The sequence below is a fragment of the Formica exsecta genome, unplaced genomic scaffold (assembly GCF_003651465.1).
Source record: "Formica exsecta isolate Colony F162 unplaced genomic scaffold, ASM365146v1 scaffold122, whole genome shotgun sequence".
Taxonomy (NCBI): Eukaryota; Metazoa; Arthropoda; class Insecta; order Hymenoptera; family Formicidae; genus Formica; species Formica exsecta.
Genome location: NW_021848556.1, coordinates 2,307,022 through 2,331,023, shown reverse-complemented (window position 1 = coordinate 2,331,023; position 24,002 = coordinate 2,307,022). Strand labels below are relative to the sequence as shown.

At 24.0% G+C, this 24,002-nt stretch overlaps 1 protein-coding gene across 2 annotated transcripts; it reads right to left on the bottom strand.

Annotated features, from left to right (window-relative positions):
• Positions 1–12,106: 12,106 nt before the first annotated feature.
• Positions 12,107–20,648, bottom strand: LOC115245346 (DNA fragmentation factor subunit beta). Of its 2 annotated transcripts, none has more exons than XM_029823637.1 (6): positions 18,969–19,070; positions 16,739–16,916; positions 16,303–16,432; positions 15,192–15,403; positions 14,312–14,922; positions 12,107–14,101 (listed from the first exon to the last, which is right to left on the bottom strand). In XM_029823637.1, the coding sequence occupies exons 2-6, from the start codon at positions 16,772–16,774 to the stop codon at positions 13,942–13,944; spliced, it is 1,149 nt and encodes a 382-aa protein (XP_029679497.1). In that variant the 5' UTR covers positions 16,775–16,916; positions 18,969–19,070; the 3' UTR covers positions 12,107–13,941. The 2 variants fall into 2 exon arrangements, with proteins under 2 accessions (XP_029679497.1, XP_029679491.1); XM_029823631.1 differs by lacking the exon at positions 16,739–16,916 and adding an exon at positions 20,150–20,648 and having other exon boundaries at positions 12,108–14,101.
• Positions 20,649–24,002: the final 3,354 nt, after the last annotated feature.

The following is a 24,002-nucleotide window of genomic DNA, read 5'->3' as shown; positions in this document are numbered from 1 at the left end:
AAGGAGTTGAGCGAATTGTAAAATATTGTTATGTCATAGAATTGTTGTGTCGTCACTCAGACGTCTCGTGTTTGAAGCAAGAAATCTTAAACGTTGGAATTTTGAACTTTCGAATTCACTATGATTTTCTGAATGCGCCAATTATGAAATTCAAGCGTTTCGACGGGTGTTCCGTTTCAGCGGTGCTGAAACGGCTCATGAGACGATAAGAATCGCGAGTGGCAATTCGCCGGAGTAACGTGCTCAAGACGAAGAGTATTGTTCCTTATCGAGCCGCAGATCGCACGAAGCGTAGAGTTTCCGAGCGCAAAAGATGACGTATGCACGATTGGCATGTTTGATAGCCGGTTTATATATGTGCGAAGCGCATTCATAAAAAAAAAAACAAAACGGCTAACAGCTATCGCGTATCCGCCATTTGAGAAGACGCTGCCGTCACCGGAAGCGTGCACGACCGGAGCATAATCTAATCGTACGCAGAAATTTAATAATAATAGCAGCCAAGCTGCGCTCGTGTGATAAATTAAATTATAATCGGACAAAAAGAACGAGATACACACACGCGCGCGCGCGCGTTGCAATGTCATGTTGCCCCATAAAAAAGAGAAAACGCACGTAAAAGAATTATAGGCCAGAAATCAGACGCGCCCTGAAACGCGTACCAGCGACGAAACTTCCTGTAGGTAGTTCCATCAATAATTCTAAACGTGCCGTTTTTTGGTAGAATATTTATTTGCGGTCGCGTGCTATCGATCGTGAGAAAACGGGAGCGTATGCAATTTAAATGATACCGTTTCTCGGATCATAAATACACCTAGATTGACTGGTTGATATTTGTGAAGGGAGGAAAAATTGAAAATACGAAATACTGGGTTTTGCTGGTAGCTAGAAAATATAACACTATTTTTTGTGGTAATCTTCAAACAAATAAACTTATAGATTCCATGGTGAGTTTGCCAATATAATTATAAAGCAAAAAAAATATAGAAATCAATTAAAAAATACAATTTTAAATATTCTCCGATAATAATATCAACTAAAAAAAAAATTTTTATACAATAGAATGTTTTTTATAAATTACTTGTGAACCAAATATCTTTTCTCACACACTAAAATAAAAAAAAGTTATGTAAAATTGATTGTGAAATTAAAGTTAACAGAAGTATTTAATACATTATTATTAAATACATAAAAATATGAATAATTTTGTATATATTCGTACACGAAGAGTTAAATTAAATAGTTAATATTTTTAATGTTATAAATATATTTAATACTATAAAAAAATTGTCTAGTTTATATCAGAAAAATAAATATCTGATCTATTCTAATTAGCTTTATATTGTATCGAAAAAATGAAACAAAATTATATGCATTAGAGCATATCATAGCTAAAGTTCAAAAAATTCCTCTTAATATTATGCGCATTTGCATGCTTAGAACTTGGTATACCGAGTTTACAGTCCGACTATTTTCGGCAAACTTTAAAACTCGGTATGCACTTACATCGTAAAAAATTCATAGCTTCCCTAAACAACTGCAAACTAAAAAGACGCAAAACTTTTTGTTGTGCTCGAAACCTTTGCCATAACCCTCGAGCGTATTTTGAAAAAATAGTCCTTGTGTATTCGAGATGATATATCTATAAATGTATTTTGAAAACGTGTTAATATATAACACACATAAAGACTAGTCCTTACCACTACCTCGTGGAATTTCATTGTTGCCAGTCGCCGTTACGGTAAAGGATCTCCATTACCGCCGTATGATCCGGATTTGCTTGGGGATTTTACGTACACATGTATGCGATTCGCCGTCGGTGTGTGTTGGAGAGACGCATCGGAAAGCCATCTCCGCGAAATTAAACGATAAATCAGTAAATCGTTTCGCAGTGAAGTGATTAGTACCGGTAGTAAAGTCACTCGAGAGTTCGAAAGGACGATCGAGGAGAGAGGGGTGGTTTCAGAGAGCCAACTTGAATCCCGTTCGTATAAGGGCATGTAATATAGAGGAATCATTCGCTCTCTTTCTCATTTTTGCCCTTTCGCGGCACTTTTCCGCTCTCGTGCCGAGGCTAAAATCCGTACTTTTAAGGGACGATACGCGCAGCATTTTCAGTGATCCTCCTTGCCCTGACGCGTATCGATTCCCCGACTTCACCCGTACAATCGGCAACATATTGCGGGGTAATTTGCACCCCGGGGGGTTACCCATAGAGGATCATTCAGCCGCAAAAACTCACCGACACGTGAAATGAAAATTTATTCTCGTTATCCGCGCCAGGCTGGGCCTCTGGGTGGTCTTGATTACAAATAAATCCGCCAGCTGCCACTTTGACAGTGCCTTCTTTCAATTTGTTGCGAGACTTTTCCGGTAAGCGACATGCAGCAGATACACACGCAGCTTTCCCTTATATCCGCTTGACCGAGAGATGGAATCTCTCTATCCACATGTTTAGTATTCATTCGATTCGCTCGATTAATTGAAAATTCATTTATTATCCGCATCATTTATTATTCCCGCGTTTTCGTCTATTGCTCTTCTCAATAACCGACATTAGTTCTTTGTGGCGGATAATTAAGTCTCATGTCAACTTTTTTAGATTGGTATAATTAATACAAATAATTAATCCAATTTAATGAAATATAAGAGCTTTGTTTATTCGAGAAATATATATTATGTGCGGTCGCGATAATAGAGCGAAATATACGTATGCTTGTGTCGAACAAATTGATATACGAACGAAATTCAATCAAAAATTTCAATTTAAACTACCTTTAAAATAAACTTTCGCTGCTCGTTGCTCGCTTTATATTATGAAATTCGCATAAAAACGAATCACCATTCTATCAGCTGAATAAAGAATACGATCCATAAAAAAATAATTAATCTTAAATAAGATATCCCTTCCTCTATGTATCTCTTATATTTTTTTTTTTATTATTTCGTTTTTATCTCGATATTTTTGTAGGAACGATTTTCACGATTCGATATGAAACAGCAAACGGTGAAAAAATAATCTGAATTTATAACAGAACTATTATCATATGGTTCGCATATTATTACAAAGCATACAATAAAAACCATTGAAATTAAAACGCTTGATAAAAATATAAAAATATATTTGAATAGAATAGCGTCGTATAAAATCCTCTCTTCTTTCATCGACTTTCAATTTTCCATTTATATTTTCAGTTCGTTATTATTTATCAGATATAGCATTCTGTAATATAATCGGGAGTTGGAAATAATGAAGAAAATTTGAAAGTCCTGCAAAATCTGACGACCAGAACACGCTATGTGCACAATATAATTATTTTTATACGTCATTTTCTTATAATTAAAATCTATTAGAGGGACTAATTATCGGGTTCGTTTAATATGTAAAATTTGACTCATTTGCAATGATCTAGATTATTGAATAATTGAAAAAATGGACAGAAATTGAAACGAACAACATAATCACCACCGTTATAAAGAGTTAGTCGTATTTAAATTTTCGATAATGCTAACAGCTATAAATTTTTATAGTACTTTTATCCACCTATGCGCATTGATCTATTTACATCGCTGTGATCGATAAACGTTTCCCAACTAAAAAATGGCATTTAAATTCCTGCAATCTGATATCGCCTAGAAATAGCATTCGATAGTATCCATAAACTTTTTATGATACCTTTCCGACGCAAAATGGCTCGGAAATCACGTATCATGCACGATGCTCCGTGAAATGACAGATAAAATCTACGTATTTTCATCTTTACATATATGTAACATATAAACATTCTGAAACGAGTGTTATAACTTAAATATACATATCAAATATTAATAAAAGTAAGAAATTAGCTTCAGCTGTTGCACAGACATTTATATTTTATCAAAACTAAAAAGAAACAAATTAATATCGATATATTTAAAAAAGAGCAGAATAAAAGGATAATAGAATTCTTCTTTTCTCTTGTACCTAAAATATATTTTTCTACGCAATTCTCTGTTATACATCGAAAAATATTTGCTATATTTACATATAACCTACGAAGAGGTATCGTACTTTTGTGTAGTTTTTTTTTTATTCCGATTTAGCACGATTAAAAATCTTCTTATTCAAAAATAAATTTTCTTTATATTATTTCTTTATTTATAATGAAAAGGCTAAAGTCTTGTATCATCTTTCAACAGAAAATTCCATATAGATACATGAATTTTGAAATAACAATACATATGTAGCAATGTATTCTCTCTTTTTCTGTCTCCACTTCTTCTTCTCTGTCTATCGATATATTATTTAAATGCATCAAAATATTTGTAACATTCAATATATCTTTCTCTTGTCTATATTTCGAAGACACATAAATCTCTGATGGATAACGAAAAATGGCACAAAATCAGTACTTAATGCTATTTTAAACGTTACTGCTAATAAGTCTTAAACTTGTTCAAATCTTGGGTACATTTGATAAACAGTTTTTTAGTTAACATTTAATATGTTTACAATTAACGTTTAACAGGTTATATCAGTCATTGTATATAAGTTTTGTAGAAAGTTAACGTGATCTATTTTCTGTAAAATATTTTTGCCTCAAACTTAGTTATAAAACCTCTTCTTTAAAAAAAACTCTTGGTACACGTAGTACCTCTACTCTTTTAATAATACCATTTTTTATCGATATATATATATATATATATATATATATATATATATATATATATATATATATATATATATATATATATATATATATATATATATATATATATATATATATATATATATATATATATATATATATATATATATATATATATATATATATATATATATATATATATATATATATATATATATATATATATATATATATATATATATATATATATATATATATATATATATATATATATATATATATATATATATATATATATATATATATATATATATATATATATATATATATATATATATATATATATATATATATATATATATATATATATATATATATATATATATATATATATATATATATATATATATATATATATATATATATATATATATATATATATATATATATATATATATATATATATATATATATATATATATATATATATATATATATATATATATATATATATATATATATATATATATATATATATATATATATATATATATATATATATATATATATATATATATATATATATATATATATATATATATATATATATATATATATATATATATATATATATATATATATATATATATATATATATATATATATATATATATATATATATATATATATATATATATATATATATATATATATATATATATATATATATATATATATATATATATATATATATATATATATATATATATATATATATATATATATATATATATATATATATATATATATATATATATATATATATATATATATATATATATATATATATATATATATATATATATATATATATATATATATATATATATATATATATATATATATATATATATATATATATATATATATATATATATATATATATATATATATATATATATATATATATATATATATATATATATATATATATATATATATATATATATATATATATATATATATATATATATATATATATATATATATATATATATATATATATATATATATATATATATATATATATATATATATATATATATATATATATATATATATATATATATATATATATATATATATATATATATATATATATATATATATATATATATATATATATATATATATATATATATATATATATATATATATATATATATATATATATATATATATATATATATATATATATATATATATATATATATATATATATATATATATATATATATATATATATATATATATATATATATATATATATATATATATATATATATATATATATATATATATATATATATATATATATATATATATATATATATATATATATATATATATATATATATATATATATATATATATATATATATATATATATATATATATATATATATATATATATATATATATATATATATATATATATATATATATATATATATATATATATATATATATATATATATATATATATATATATATATATATATATATATATATATATATATATATATATATATATATATATATATATATATATATATATATATATATATATATATATATATATATATATATATATATATATATATATATATATATATATATATATATATATATATATATATATATATATATATATATATATATATATATATATATATATATATATATATATATATATATATATATATATATATATATATATATATATATATATATATATATATATATATATATATATATATATATATATATATATATATATATATATATATATATATATATATATATATATATATATATATATATATATATATATATATATATATATATATATATATATATATATATATATATATATATATATATATATATATATATATATATATATATATATATATATATATATATATATATATATATATATATATATATATATATATATATATATATATATATATATATATATATATATATATATATATATATATATATATATATATATATATATATATATATATATATATATATATATATATATATATATATATATATATATATATATATATATATATATATATATATATATATATATATATATATATATATATATATATATATATATATATATATATATATATATATATATATATATATATATATATATATATATATATATATATATATATATATATATATATATATATATATATATATATATATATATATATATATATATATATATATATATATATATATATATATATATATATATATATATATATATATATATATATATATATATATATATATATATATATATATATATATATATATATATATATATATATATATATATATATATATATATATATATATATATATATATATATATATATATATATATATATATATATATATATATATATATATATATATATATATATATATATATATATATATATATATATATATATATATATATATATATATATATATATATATATATATATATATATATATATATATATATATATATATATATATATATATATATATATATATATATATATATATATATATATATATATATATATATATATATATATATATATATATATATATATATATATATATATATATATATATATATATATATATATATATATATATATATATATATATATATATATATATATATATATATATATATATATATATATATATATATATATATATATATATATATATATATATATATATATATATATATATATATATATATATATATATATATATATATATATATATATATATATATATATATATATATATATATATATATATATATATATATATATATATATATATATATATATATATATATATATATATATATATATATATATATATATATATATATATATATATATATATATATATATATATATATATATATATATATATATATATATATATATATATATATATATATATATATATATATATATATATATATATATATATATATATATATATATATATATATATATATATATATATATATATATATATATATATATATATATATATATATATATATATATATATATATATATATATATATATATATATATATATATATATATATATATATATATATATATATATATATATATATATATATATATATATATATATATATATATATATATATATATATATATATATATATATATATATATATATATATATATATATATATATATATATATATATATATATATATATATATATATATATATATATATATATATATATATATATATATATATATATATATATATATATATATATATATATATATATATATATATATATATATATATATATATATATATATATATATATATATATATATATATATATATATATATATATATATATATATATATATATATATATATATATATATATATATATATATATATATATATATATATATATATATATATATATATATATATATATATATATATATATATATATATATATATATATATATATATATATATATATATATATATATATATATATATATATATATATATATATATATATATATATATATATATATATATATATATATATATATATATATATATATATATATATATATATATATATATATATATATATATATATATATATATATATATATATATATATATATATATATATATATATATATATATATATATATATATATATATATATATATATATATATATATATATATATATATATATATATATATATATATATATATATATATATATATATATATATATATATATATATATATATATATATATATATATATATATATATATATATATATATATATATATATATATATATATATATATATATATATATATATATATATATATATATATATATATATATATATATATATATATATATATATATATATATATATATATATATATATATATATATATATATATATATATATATATATATATATATATATATATATATATATATATATATATATATATATATATATATATATATATATATATATATATATATATATATATATATATATATATATATATATATATATATATATATATATATATATATATATATATATATATATATATATATATATATATATATATATATATATATATATATATATATATATATATATATATATATATATATATATATATATATATATATATATATATATATATATATATATATATATATATATATATATATATATATATATATATATATATATATATATATATATATATATATATATATATATATATATATATATATATATATATATATATATATATATATATATATATATATATATATATATATATATATATATATATATATATATATATATATATATATATATATATATATATATATATATATATATATATATATATATATATATATATATATATATATATATATATATATATATATATATATATATATATATATATATATATATATATATATATATATATATATATATATATATATATATATATATATATATATATATATATATATATATATATATATATATATATATATATATATATATATATATATATATATATATATATATATATATATATATATATATATATATATATATATATATATATATATATATATATATATATATATATATATATATATATATATATATATATATATATATATATATATATATATATATATATATATATATATATATATATATATATATATATATATATATATATATATATATATATATATATATATATATATATATATATATATATATATATATATATATATATATATATATATATATATATATATATATATATATATATATATATATATATATATATATATATATATATATATATATATATATATATATATATATATATATATATATATATATATATATATATATATATATATATATATATATATATATATATATATATATATATATATATATATATATATATATATATATATATATATATATATATATATATATATATATATATATATATATATATATATATATATATATATATATATATATATATATATATATATATATATATATATATATATATATATATATATATATATATATATATATATATATATATATATATATATATATATATATATATATATATATATATATATATATATATATATATATATATATATATATATATATATATATATATATATATATATATATATATATATATATATATATATATATATATATATATATATATATATATATATATATATATATATATATATATATATATATATATATATATATATATATATATATATATATATATATATATATATATATATATATATATATATATATATATATATATATATATATATATATATATATATATATATATATATATATATATATATATATATATATATATATATATATATATATATATATATATATATATATATATATATATATATATATATATATATATATATATATATATATATATATATATATATATATATATATATATATATATATATATATATATATATATATATATATATATATATATATATATATATATATATATATATATATATATATATATATATATATATATATATATATATATATATATATATATATATATATATATATATATATATATATATATATATATATATATATATATATATATATATATATATATATATATATATATATATATATATATATATATATATATATATATATATATATATATATATATATATATATATATATATATATTTAATAATACCATTTTTTATAGATATATATATATATATATATATATATATATATATATATATATACGAACAGAACTTTGAACTGCATTGACTATTGATTAAAAATTTATTGAAAATAACAGGCCACTCAAATTGGCCACGTACTTTATCAATAAAAACGATGAAAAATTTATAGAGGAAGGATACCAAATATGGAAAAAATACCATTTACATTTTGTTTTATGAAAAATTTTCTTTCCGATATGTCGATTAAATGTTCGTTTGAAAAATTGTTGTATCGCTCACATATATAAAAAATATTTATTAGGTTTAGAAAGCATATTAAAATAATATAAAAATTGTATACAAGAAAGAATTGTATATAGAAAACGCGAATTTGCGTTTAAGAAGAAAAAGGTGCGAATATATGAAATATCTTATTAAATTATACAAAAAACTTATAATCATTTGATTATCTATTATTGCAATATTATGTAATTAAAATGTTATAGGATACTAATACAACATTGCCATCGTATGTATGTAACGTAAAAAAATTATCAAATATTAAGTTTTTTAGGAGAGATAATTTAATCATAAAGCAATAGCTTCTGGCATTATATATACAATAATGCCATGCGTGTAGTCTTACGACAGTTTTAAATAGTTTAATTGCGTTATACTATAATCACTATTCATTATATATTCTGATATTCTATATTAGAGAAACATATTCCACATTTGGTATCTTTCTTCTATATTGCTTTGGCATAACTTGTAAAATTGTAACGGATGTATCAAAGTAACGTGATTCTTTGTTAAAATATCGTTATATAAAACATCAACTATAAATATGATATATACATATATATAAGTACTTAGAATTTAAACTGGTATGTTTTATCATCAATATTGTTAACTAACAATTTATGATGCAAAATTAACACAAATATAATGGTATGATTAAGATTTAGACTGGCACGCTTTACCATCAACATCGTTAATTAACAATGAGATAAAATTAGCAAATATAGTTGTATGATTAATACGCGATCATATCAATGTCTATCTATATCAATCCTCTAAATAAATAAAAGATAATGGCAAAAGTCTACTCAGAAGTGTAAGACGTACATTGGTCAAAATCATAACAATTGTTTTTATAATTTTACATTCTAGAAATAACAATACACGGTATAAAATAATACACACAATACACGAACATTCACATAAAGTAATCAAATTATTCGACTAAATTAGGAACATTATCTTTCAATATTTTTTCAATTGATATAGTTGTAAGATGTATAGTACAAATATAATGAAAAAATATGAACATTTCAAAAAATACAATAATACATAAATCTGACTAATATAAATATTTTATAAAAGATGAAAGTGTTTGTACATCATTCGATTATTTAAAATTATTAAAACATCAATCTCTAAATTAACATTAATGATTAATATTGTGGTTTGCACAAAAAAGTTATATATATATATATACACACTCACAATAATATTGTATAAAAGTTTAATAAATGTGTTACTGAATTGAAGATAATTCAAACAATGAAAAATTAATGATAATTTAATACTTTTGTGCAATTTTTCAGTTAGTTAAATAGCCTTTCGATGAAAGAAACACCATTTCGTACAGCCAAAAAGTTCTAAAACATCCAGTATATAACGCATATATAAAGATGTGTTTGCAAGGAGTTCTACATTTTCTTTTATTCGCATTTTTTCCAATTTAAATTTGCTTTTTTGGAAAATAATGTTATCAATAGTTTTTTAATTATAAATAATTTGAGATAGGAGAAATATTTATAAATTTGTTTGTGGGGGGAAGAAAAGAGTAGCATACAAACAACTAACAAGATTTTATACATATATATTCTTCATCTAATTTTGTGCAGAGCAAACTTTAATTCTTTTTTTAAGAAGACTTTAATTTGAGTTACAGAAATATTTATAATTGAGTATTAAAAAAAAATCTTTTTTCCAATTTTTTGTTAACATGAAAGCTTTAGATATTAATAAAAAATTAATAAAAAGATAAACAAACTCGTGAAATTTTGACACGTTCTATCTATAAAAGAATATCGTACATATGTATTTGTTTCTTTTTCTCTAAATTGAATATATATATATATATATGTTTTTTTGTATATATGTATATGTGTATATATCAGAACTTTGTTTTGTCTCTTTATCGAGCAGTCTGAATAAAAATATGTCTGAAAGATTTCCCATTTTATATTTTTCTTGGAGCATAAGAAGAGCAATAGCTCACTGAATTAAGACAAATCAACTTATTGTTGGTTTTTGATCTGATTCGACAGAGAGCTAGACTTAGTTTCCGTGATCTGACATGATCCTGAAGGAGGACTTTTTTGCTCCTAGGTTTCTTAGTAATTTAGCTCCTTTTAACCCCTTCTTTATCTACAAGCACTGAATATACTCAATGCTTAACGATATATCCAAAACAACAGTTTTTTTTTTATTTTGGCAACCTTTATAGATGCTGGAATAAATTACGGTTCTTCCATTGCGTGTGACTTATGCAACCCTGTATTCGTATAATTGATTTATACAAATAACATATTTAAATAAAAAGGTCATTATAATCTTGTGGATAAAAAAAAAACATGCTAGAATGATATGATCAAGGAGATTGTCTTCGAAGGCATTATACTAATATATGTATATATAAAATAAATAATTTTTCAGTCGGAATCATCAAAGTAACGTATCATAATTACTTGAGAAGACGTTGTTATGATATTTTTCATATAAATTTTCAATTCTTTTTCTTTATACAATAAATTATTTTTTTAACATTTATGTTTTTAAATCTTCTACTATAATTGACACTCATTGTCAAATGATATTTTAAAATGAGCGTAGTTTTTTTTATTCAACGTTCCTTCTTCCATATTATATAAAATAATCGTCAGAATGTTCAAAATTTGTAATTATCATGTTAGCATCAATGGCCCCAGAAACTAAATTTTCTATTTCAGAGACAAAAAGTCGCGATATAAATTACAATATTTTAAGCTTTAGAGGACATTTTATAACATTTTATTAACATTATTGCTTAGTATTTCATGCCGCAATGGAAGTATAACCGATATTGTATAACATTAATAATCTCTAAATCTATACTTTATCAACAGCACTTAAACATACTTATTTGTAGAGATCTATAATGAGGAGATCTGTTCTACGATGTATCTGTATACATCATCTCGCACTCTTGTACGATTACATTTTGGCTTTCATGATCATATTTTTACTAACGTAATATATATATATATAACAGCTCCAGAATCGAAGCTTATTTGTGCGATCCTTTATCGTGGCATACGATATGAACTAGCCTTAAATTCTTCACGGTAAACAGATTGTCGTAACAGTCGTAGATATCCTGTTCGTTGATCGTGTCCTGCTGCGAGAGCTGTAGTAATCTCGGAACGAGTGTCCTGGACCTTTCAATTCTGCAAATAATAAAGATAACCAAATTTTTCCGGATCATTTTATTATTGTATTGATATCGCATATATCGAATAATCTGTTTTAAATTTAAGTTATCGAAAGAATTTCAAACGCATGCATGCAGATTAATAATTTCCCAAAGTCACCCGTCGTTGAGCATTTCAAACCGACGAGCAAAAAAAAAATACTCATATAATTAATCATTATTTTACTTGTGATCCAAATTCCATGTGGAGAATAGAGCGAGCTCCTCCCTGGATTTATATGGATTGATTCTGTGTCGGTCACTGTAGGCGCAGCCGTTCGCGTTCCACCGGCCCTCGCATTTAAACTCGCCTTTCTCATCACAAATGGCAACTTGCTTTCCTCGGGGTTTCACATGATAGGGACAACTTTCCAATATGTCATCGTTCGCGTTTATCTCGGACTCGACGAGTCTCCTCGCATCCGTCTCGTCGGTCTTGGTTGAATCGAGGATAGTCGTGCTCGTATCGGACAATTGAGGAAGACGAAGGTACCGTTGATGCAGATACGTTTCGTCGCTGATATGACCAAAATTGCAAGGACAATGCTCGTAACATGGACTAGAATCGGTCTCGTCACTGTTATCCTTAGAGTTTCCAGTCTCCGCTCTGCTTCTATCAAAATAATATCCAAAATAATGATCTTCCTTGAGCTGAATTTTGAAAAACGCTATCGTACGCAAAAGCTGCTGCCTCGCCTTGCGATTGTTCATGTACACGTCCGAGCATCTTATTTGCTCGATTGTCTTATATAGATAAGTGCGTATCCTGTCTTGACACCTGCGATGCATATACGCTTCCTGTAGGTAAAGCAAAGGATTAATTGGAGAGTTTTAATTTCATGTTTAAAATATCAAAAAAAAAAGAGCCAAGATATCTCGCTTGTAAATTCAATAATTATTAATTATATTAAATAATGTGCATGCTTTACATTATTTATCAAATACAATATTTTCGGAATATATACAGATTATTAAGTGTTTGTTTAGCGAAAATACAAGAAAGAATAAGTTAATAAATTGTTAATGTATAATGACAGGGTAGATTTTTCGCCTTATTATGAACTCACTTTGGTCGTGCAATTAGTTTCCAAATCTTTAAACCACTCCGGATGCTCGTCTCTTGCGCTAAGTACCGTCTTGGAGTCATCTTTGTTCAACACTTTGTTCAATAAAGCGACCTTTGCCTTAAGATTTTCCGTCAGGAATTGCGTCACTTTGTCGCCGGCAGTGAGGAAATCAATGTTCACGCGTCTCAGCGCATCGTAGAGAATGTCTGCGTCTGCGGGAAATCATTCGTCCTTGAAAAGGAATTGCATAGCGTCTTCGCTGTTGATAAAAGTATATACGATCTACTTTTCTCCAGGGCGCGACTCGGCCCTTGCCAAGAAATTGGTGAACTTCTGAGAAACTGATACTGGCCCGGAATATTTAATATTGGCATGCGGCCAAACTCGCGGCGCACATTCGTTATTGCACGGTGTTAAACTTACGTTGAATTTGTAAAGCAATGAATCACGAAAATATACTAAGTTACAGCGCTAACAATGATAAATGTACAATGGAGGAGTATTAAGAAAGTGTAGTAGATATATTAAAAGCAGCGAGAGTTTTCAAAGTTGACAAACAAGTACGATTATTGATTGACAAAAATTAAACAATTAAATGCACTAAAAACGCGTCAGTTGCGATAAAGAAAATATTATTAAGATCTATATATTTACATTTAAAAAATAACACGTCTAGTTTATACGTGGAAAAATGAAAAATTGATATAAAAATGTTATAAACAGCGTGACCTTTTCTACAGTTTCTTTTCTCGTACAAAAAAAAAATAGCAAACTACGATGCACGGAATAATTATTTCTGGATTCAAAAATTCTATCGGCTGTTTTATGTAATAACTTTATCAGTCCTTTAACGATGTTATTGCAGCCAGCTTTTTAATCGTAAGCCTAATTATTGATATATAATAGTTCTACGTTATTAATTGAAATCGGAACAGTTAATGTTATTTCGATAATTAGAGAAAAAATATTCAATTTCTAAATATATAATATGTAATACGTGATATAATATGTAATCTATCTTTTTTATATTCCCAAAATACAATAACATTAATTATTCTAATTTCGAGATGTATTAATTATGTTTCACGCTATATTATATTATTATACTGACCAGATAATACTTTCTCTCCTGGCTTCTGTAAGATCAGAGTAGTCTGTGGCTCCAATGTGTGAAAATATTCCTCATCGATTAATGATCCATCCAAGAGAAAGACATTCACTTCTGCTGGATCATTAGTTATCTGCAAGAACATATCAAATTACCATTTTCAAGTTACTATTAATAAGTTATCATTAATTCAGTCATTCTTCTTGACTGTGAAAGATATTGTGAAATTGAAGGAAGTAGACGCGCGCGCGAAAGAGCTTTTGTTAGTCGGACATGGTCGCAGATTAATTAAATCCGTAAACAAAGTATTTTGAATAAATGATCGATAACGTAGCAATGCAAGAGAATACTCGATATCTCGAACAGACATCAAGGCTACAATGTAATACACTCCCTCCCGTAAATAATTCTCCGAAGATCAAACGCAAGGATTACCAACTTTTATATCGCTTTTCTCGTGGTGTGACAGCGTCATTCTCACATTTCTCTCATTCTCTCAATGAGTCTGAAACAACGAAGGTCGGAACTACAATCTCCCACATGTATGTATGTACATCCTTCATCCGTGAGATCTTCAACTTTTTTCGATAACCCAAGTTGTTGAAAGTTTAAAATCTCTGAAGTTCGATAAGTTTGAAAATAATTAAACAGAAAGTAATTCGTTCACATCTTTTACCAAGAATTTTATTAGTTATAACATAGCGTCATTCCCAATAGTAAATGATTATAATACGACTGTAAATCAATGTTATCAATAGCTGAACGCAACTAGAATGTTGACTCGTCAATTATTGTATTAATATAAAACATCTTTCACATCATGTATAAATTATACGACAATTTCGTAATGATTTTTAATCATATCTGTATATATAAAGCTGACTTAGAATTTGTACTCTAATCGTTTTCCTTAATAATTCATTCGAAGATGTCATGCGGGTTCAAGACTCATAATTCTGCTTCGTTTCGAATTGAAGATGGTATATATTGAAAGTATTTTGGTCGACTTTTAAGTCAACGCGGAAAGCGGATTCACACGCCCTTGACATTGAGATTATTTCCTGACCCTGGCCCGGCTGGTTCGATAAAGCCAGCGGTTGTGGGCGGGTGGATGCGGATTTCAAGGACGCGCTGCAACCGGATTAACCTACCTACCTACCAACCCTCGAAATACTATCTGTACGCTTCCGGCCTCTTTCATATCAAGGGTAGGCGTTGAAAAATGCTCGCGGTATTGATACGACCATGATCCGGAATAGATATATTTATATATACGAGTATATATATGTTTCTTTATCGGTATTTTCGTCGCGTCACCGCAACTTTATCAAATTCTTATGTCAAGATGTAAAATAAATCATACAGTAAAGTTTGACATGTTAAATATGGTAAATAAAATATTTCATTTTTGTAATAATTGATGCATTTCTTCTACAATATTATAAAGAATAAAAAAATGCGAGTCGCACGTACTTTAATTAAAATTTTGGAAATAAAGATTTGTTACTAGAAAATGTCGATTGTCACGTAAAAGCCTCGAAAATATACTCGGACATAATAGTACAAGCCTTCGTATAATTTCATTTTCTTGAGTGCTACTATATATAATATCTCTATATATACCATTTATCAATTTCGTCCTTGATGAAGAGATCGAGGGGAGGAGCGATATTTTAAGCGCATAAATAAGATCGTAAGGTTACATAATTTATGCAGGGTATTTTTGTTAGTCGATGCAAATCTCTCTACATGTTTAATAAATGATTTTCTATCTTTTCGCTATATTAAGCAGACACTATGACTTACGTCACGTGTCTGTTCCAATTGGCATCTCCTCCTACCTCTTGTAAGTTGTCGCGCATGGTTGTATGACCGGTTGATTAGAAATCATGGATACAGTAATGATTGCAAAGCAACTTAGAAGGAAATCGAAACAAAAGCGCGATTTGTTCGGTATAATTTAAGTAATTATTACATAAACAATACAGGGGTAAGAATAGATGCATTAAGCGTGCGAGTGTGAGTCGAACAAACATAATGGTGAATCGTTTAGTGCACATGCACCCGGCGCTATTCTTCCTTTCGATTGCAAGGACTTTCACATTCTAGCAAAGCATTGAATGTAAGCATAAGTTGAGCAGCAATGATTGACACAATACATATGTTTTGTATGCTGTTTTTTATTGTGTTGCGTCTTCATTCTATAAATAATGCATTTTTAATTAAAAAAAAAGGAACAACATTTATAAATTCTAATATTCAATATTTGTTTTTTATTCAATATTATATCAATACTTGCATTGAAGTTTACTTTAAATGCCTTATGTATTAAACAACGCTAATTGCTCTATTAGTTTAAACGAAAACTTCCATTATTAAAGCGATAAATAACGTTACAATGCTTTCGAGATATGTAAATCCTGCTCAAAACGATGCATCATCCGAATACTAGATGAATGTAGATGTGCAGCATTTACGTGATAAATTTCGTTACATTATCATACACAGTTACATTGCGTGAAAATATATTGCATTATTCATACGATAGGATGTCTTTCTCGTGTAGCACGTGTATATTGCGTATAATAACCAAAAGCAGAGAGAATTTAACGTTAAATAATATAAAATTAATTTATCTATACAATCTATTATGTTATACATGTACTTACATTTAATTTCGAACACGCTTTTCGCTTAAGGTCTTGAAAATTTTTACAGGCGATACCAATTTTCCGCGTACGATTTACATCTGTCACTTTATATCCTCTGAGCTGTGAAATAAATTAATCAGAATATAGTAAAAGATATATATATATATATATATATATATATATATGTAAATAAATTTTTTTAGATATTATATTATATATGGGGCTAAGAGCAAAGAACTATATTTGAAATGAAAAAAATTAACTATTTCGCAACTAAATATTGTTTATTGATTTATAAGCTCGCAAAATACGTACATTTTGATTATTAAGCTACAATCCCTTCATAAAAAAAAAACTAAAACAAATAACTAAGTAATTGCTCTTAGTAGCATATTCAAGGAAACAGAATCGCTTTAATAGCTATTTTTTGTATAAAAGATGCTAGAATAGAATTTTATTGATAATATTTCTCTAAAAATGTAAATAAATTTTTTTAGATATTATATTATATTATTAAGCTACAATCCCTTTATAAAAAAAAACTAAAACAAATAACTAAGTAATTGCTCTTAGTAGCATATTCAAGGCCATTAGATTTCAGGGATGGAGGTACCTAGAATTATACGAGTGTGCACAATTTTCTTTGAGTGACCCACATTTTATATTCAATAACGTCCAGTTGAGGCCACTTGACACGTCACGACAAAATGCAAATGTCATAAATAATGAAGCTGATACTAAAACTCAACAATTCCTTTTTTCTTCCCTTATATATATATGTGTATTGCTAATTAACGACGAAATTGGTGTTATACCAATTAGATATTAGCTTTGTAAAAATATTAGTAGTACAAATCTTATAATTCAATACACATATTAGGAGAATAAATATAGATATAGATGTAGAAGAGCAAATAGTTATTACGTAAAATAGTTGGATATTTATCACAAATTTGTGATAAATACAAATCTTTTTTTAAATCTTAATTTCAGAGAGTTACAATTTAATAAAAAAAATAAACATTTAATATAATTAATTAAAATAAGAATTTGCAGAAAAATTGTTTAACCAACAATCCACAAAAACACAATCAAAATACGCGTTTTATTTTATGCCCTGACATATGGATACTTAAATATCACGAAGCAGAGTCAGTCGATATTTGCCATGCAAGATAAGCAGCACGTGTGTCGCATACCTCGCTTTTGCAGGACGATCCATCCGTCAGACGGCGAAAGCACTCAACGATGATGGACATATTTCGACAGAAATGATGACGGTCAGGCGGGAAAGAAAGAAAGAGAGGAGAAGAGACCCAAACAATCCCTTCACTCGTGCAGCACTGCACTAAAGCGTCTTTGACATTCGCTCTTTGCTTCTTCGCACGCACTCCGACCTTGACACTGCCGCCTTTATCAAGCGTGCGGATAAGACCCGTGCGAGAGAAAAACGGGAGAACTGTCGCACACAACGGAGTTGACGTAGGGGGGAGACGTGAGAAAGATGAATGGATGGTAAGAGACTAAGACGGACAATGAGCGAGGAACAACTGTTGCCGCATCAGGTATCAAGGCGGACTACACCAATAACGGGAACTGGTTGGTAGTGGGGTCGCTCTGTGAACACGCAAGGCTGCTACGACGCAAGTACTGTGGCACTGGTGCGCAAGGACGACGGTCGGTGGAGTGGAGAGGAGGATGCGAAGAGAGAGAGAGAGAGAGTGGTATGGGCGGTAATGGAAAGGGAGAACAGAGAGGGATAACTAACGGTTCCGACGTCGGTGAAACACGAGGATGGAATGCGTTCTCCGGCTGGCATATGGGAGACGATGAACCTGGTATATATGTATATACTAACTAAGTGTGCCCAACCTTTACTAAAGTATGATCGATTTTTATGACAGATACACAATGATCGACCACCGTACTTCCTTCTTTTTTAAAGTATTTTATGAAGATTAAAAAAATTCTTCAAAGTTATAATATTGCCTCTGAGAAAAACTGCAATGAGAGTACATGATATTTAGTTTTTATTTCTGTTTATAATTAACTAGAGATATATGCAATACATGTTTTTCTATTACTATCGTATTTGTTTGTTATATTTAAATTTCTTATAGATATTTTAATATATTAACTTTTTTTCTTTTTAAAGAAAATAAATATTATATTTACGTACACTTTGAGTAATATTTCAAATTAATAATAAACTGACAATATTCATTCTAAACTAATATAGTTATTCTAAAATAATTTCTTTTTCCGATTTTATAAAACTTTTTTTACACGATATATAATTTGCAACTTAATTTAAAATAAAATTCTGTTATTATATATGTAACATATAAAATATGAGTAATATGTATTTTTATATGATTATTCTCTCTTTTTGTAAAAGTAATCTCTATTTAATAAAATTAATAGAGAGAATTCTATCTTTAATTTTGTCGTAAATTATAATTTAAACAAGATCATCTGAAGTGAGTTTTAATTTGCAAAGCATTTGGATATAATTAATTAGTTGATTTAACGTTGAAATTATCGAAATGATAGTCGAAAGTCAACAATTTGTACTATTTTATTGTCGATTTGATCACAATTTCAACTTTATTTTAACATTTGTTTTTCGACATTAGTTTGACGTCATATCAACTATATATTCTTAACTGGGTTAGAATCACGCCGCGATCGATTAATTGAAAGAATCACGTCGTGATCGACTGGTCGATCGCTATCAATGGCTTGGGCTGACTTGATATATATCACCAGAGAGAAACCTGAGAGGGGCCACGCCGCCGTTTTTCCTGTAACGCTTATCTGACCATATTTCCTCATTGTACTGAATCTATTACACAGTTAATTAGAATAGTTAATTATCGATAATTGGGCTCTCTTGAGACCGATAGCATTTATAATCAATAACATTCTCTATACAGGAAGATTATTAAATTATTATCGACTAAAAACATTTGTAAATATATAAATAGATGTTGATATGATAATCTTAGCTGTTATACAATTAATTTCTTGTAAAGACGATTATAACACATACAAATTCATTATCAGCTACAAAGAAAGGACAAAATTAAATTTACTCAATAATTCGCAAAGAATACGTGGATTAATGCTAAAACAAAGCAGTGGTCATATGTATAATTATATTTCCCGCCTCGTTCTCGGGATTAATAAATGTAGTAACGCTAGTTTCTATATATATATCGCCACAAACTTCAGAGTTCAAAGAAAAAGAAAGGACGGCTGGGTCCTTCGTTCATTCTCCTGCATGCTTCATATTTTTAGAGCTTGTTTTTTAAAGGAAATTATTGCCAAGAAAAAAGGGATAGGGAAATATATAAAGGGTGGGAGTGTAATCCCTTCGAACGGGGCTGTCATATAATTACGATCGAACTTCACTTAAGGTAAGTTCGTTTGATCGTATAATTATATTTCTCGCCTTGTTCTCGGGATTAATAAATGTAGATGTTTAGAGATAATAATTTCCTTCTTTCGTTTTTCTTTACTAAATGTGAAAGGCATTTTTAAAACTTTAACATAAACAGGTTTAGGCTTATAAATATGTTATGATATAAAAATTATGTTATTTTAGAACCGAAGAAATAAAATTTTCTTTTTCAGAACAAACAGGGCGATTATAAAATTTGGCAAAGACTTGAGAGTCTCTTGACCATCCCGCAGCATTTTTAATAATAGATATGTCTATGCCTTTTTTAAAAGCTGCAGATGTAGATGCATGTCGCGTGCTGTGCGCGGTAAAACCTTTAATACCGCTTTTAACAAGCACCGTTTTTAGCCAACGACTAATTGTTTGAGCTGAAACCGCTTTATAAGGTTTTTTAATCGATATAAATAGATTTGTAATATTTCCTCTAAGATCTTTAGATACTTCAAGGTATCTTTAAACTGCTTTTGCCACACAGACCTCAGGTTTTTCCTTAAAGAAAGGGAGGAAAAATATCGGTTGACATATTCCTGCTTTTGATGTTTTAATGAGATCCGGAATTTTTATTTCGATACCCTCGGAAGATATTTTTATATTTTCTATTTTAATCAAAGAAAAGGTTTGCACCCTGTGTCCCGTGCCCAAGGCTAATAACATAATTGTTTTCTCCGTAAGCTGACCGAAATCTAGATTTTCAATTATATGCCAATTACTCAGATATTTTAGCACTGTTGAAATGTCCCAGATTTTATTATATTTAGGACGACAAGGTCGTAATCTATAAACCCCTTTGAAAAAACGGTGAATTATTTGATCATTAGTAATACTATTTGATAATATTAATGATACAGCTGATCTGGCCGAGTTGAGTGTGCCAAAAGAAGCTCCCTTGTTAAAACTTTCGGTAAGAAATTCTAAAACATTGATTGCATTCGATTCATACGGATTATAGCTCCGTTCGTTGCAGAACTTCCACCAACTCTTCAATGCGACATTGTATTGGTTAATAGTTCCATTAGCCAAAGAGGCTATGAGAATTTCTAATGTCGGTTCCGTGAGGTTTCGTCTTCGATAAGCCTCCCTGATAGCAGTCCTGCAACCAGGGTAAGCGAGTGACATAACTCGTGTTGTTGGGTTCTGCAAGGAAACAAGAGCAAGGAATTTGAAAGTCTAAATTTTATAAGGTCACTTATTAATAAAGAATTAAATATAGGAAACCATGGTTGAGAAGTCCATAATGGAACAACCACAATTCCTTCGGCTTGTTCTAAACGAATCTTATTTAGTACTCTATGTATCACTGAGAATGGCGGAAAGGCAAAGAAAAAATATTTCCTCCATGAAATTGTAAAGGCGTCGATAGCAAACGCGTCTGGGTCTTTGTGCCAAGCACAAAAAATTTTGCACTTCGTATTCGCCCTTGACGCAAACAGATCAATTTCCGGCTCTCCCAAAAATTTTAGTAATTTTATTATACGTGAAATCTGCTAATTCCTATTCTGTATCAATATTTTTCGTTCTGGACTCTCTATCGGCATCCGTATTTTCTTCGGATGGGATATAGGCTGCAAATATCCATAATTTTCGATGTT

Bases quoted from the DNA above. Each gene is read 5' to 3' on its own strand.
- LOC115245346 (XM_029823631.1), bottom strand. From the start codon at position 20,209: ATGTCCATCATCGTTGAGTGCTTTCGCCGTCTGACGGATGGATCGTCC. The intron at 15,404-16,302 runs GTCAGTATAATA...GATTTCCCGCAG, and splicing joins AGGAGAGAAAGTATTATCTG to ACGCAGACATTCTCTACGAT. The intron at 14,923-15,191 runs GTGAGTTCATAA...CTTTACCTACAG, and splicing joins AAACTAATTGCACGACCAAA to GAAGCGTATATGCATCGCAG.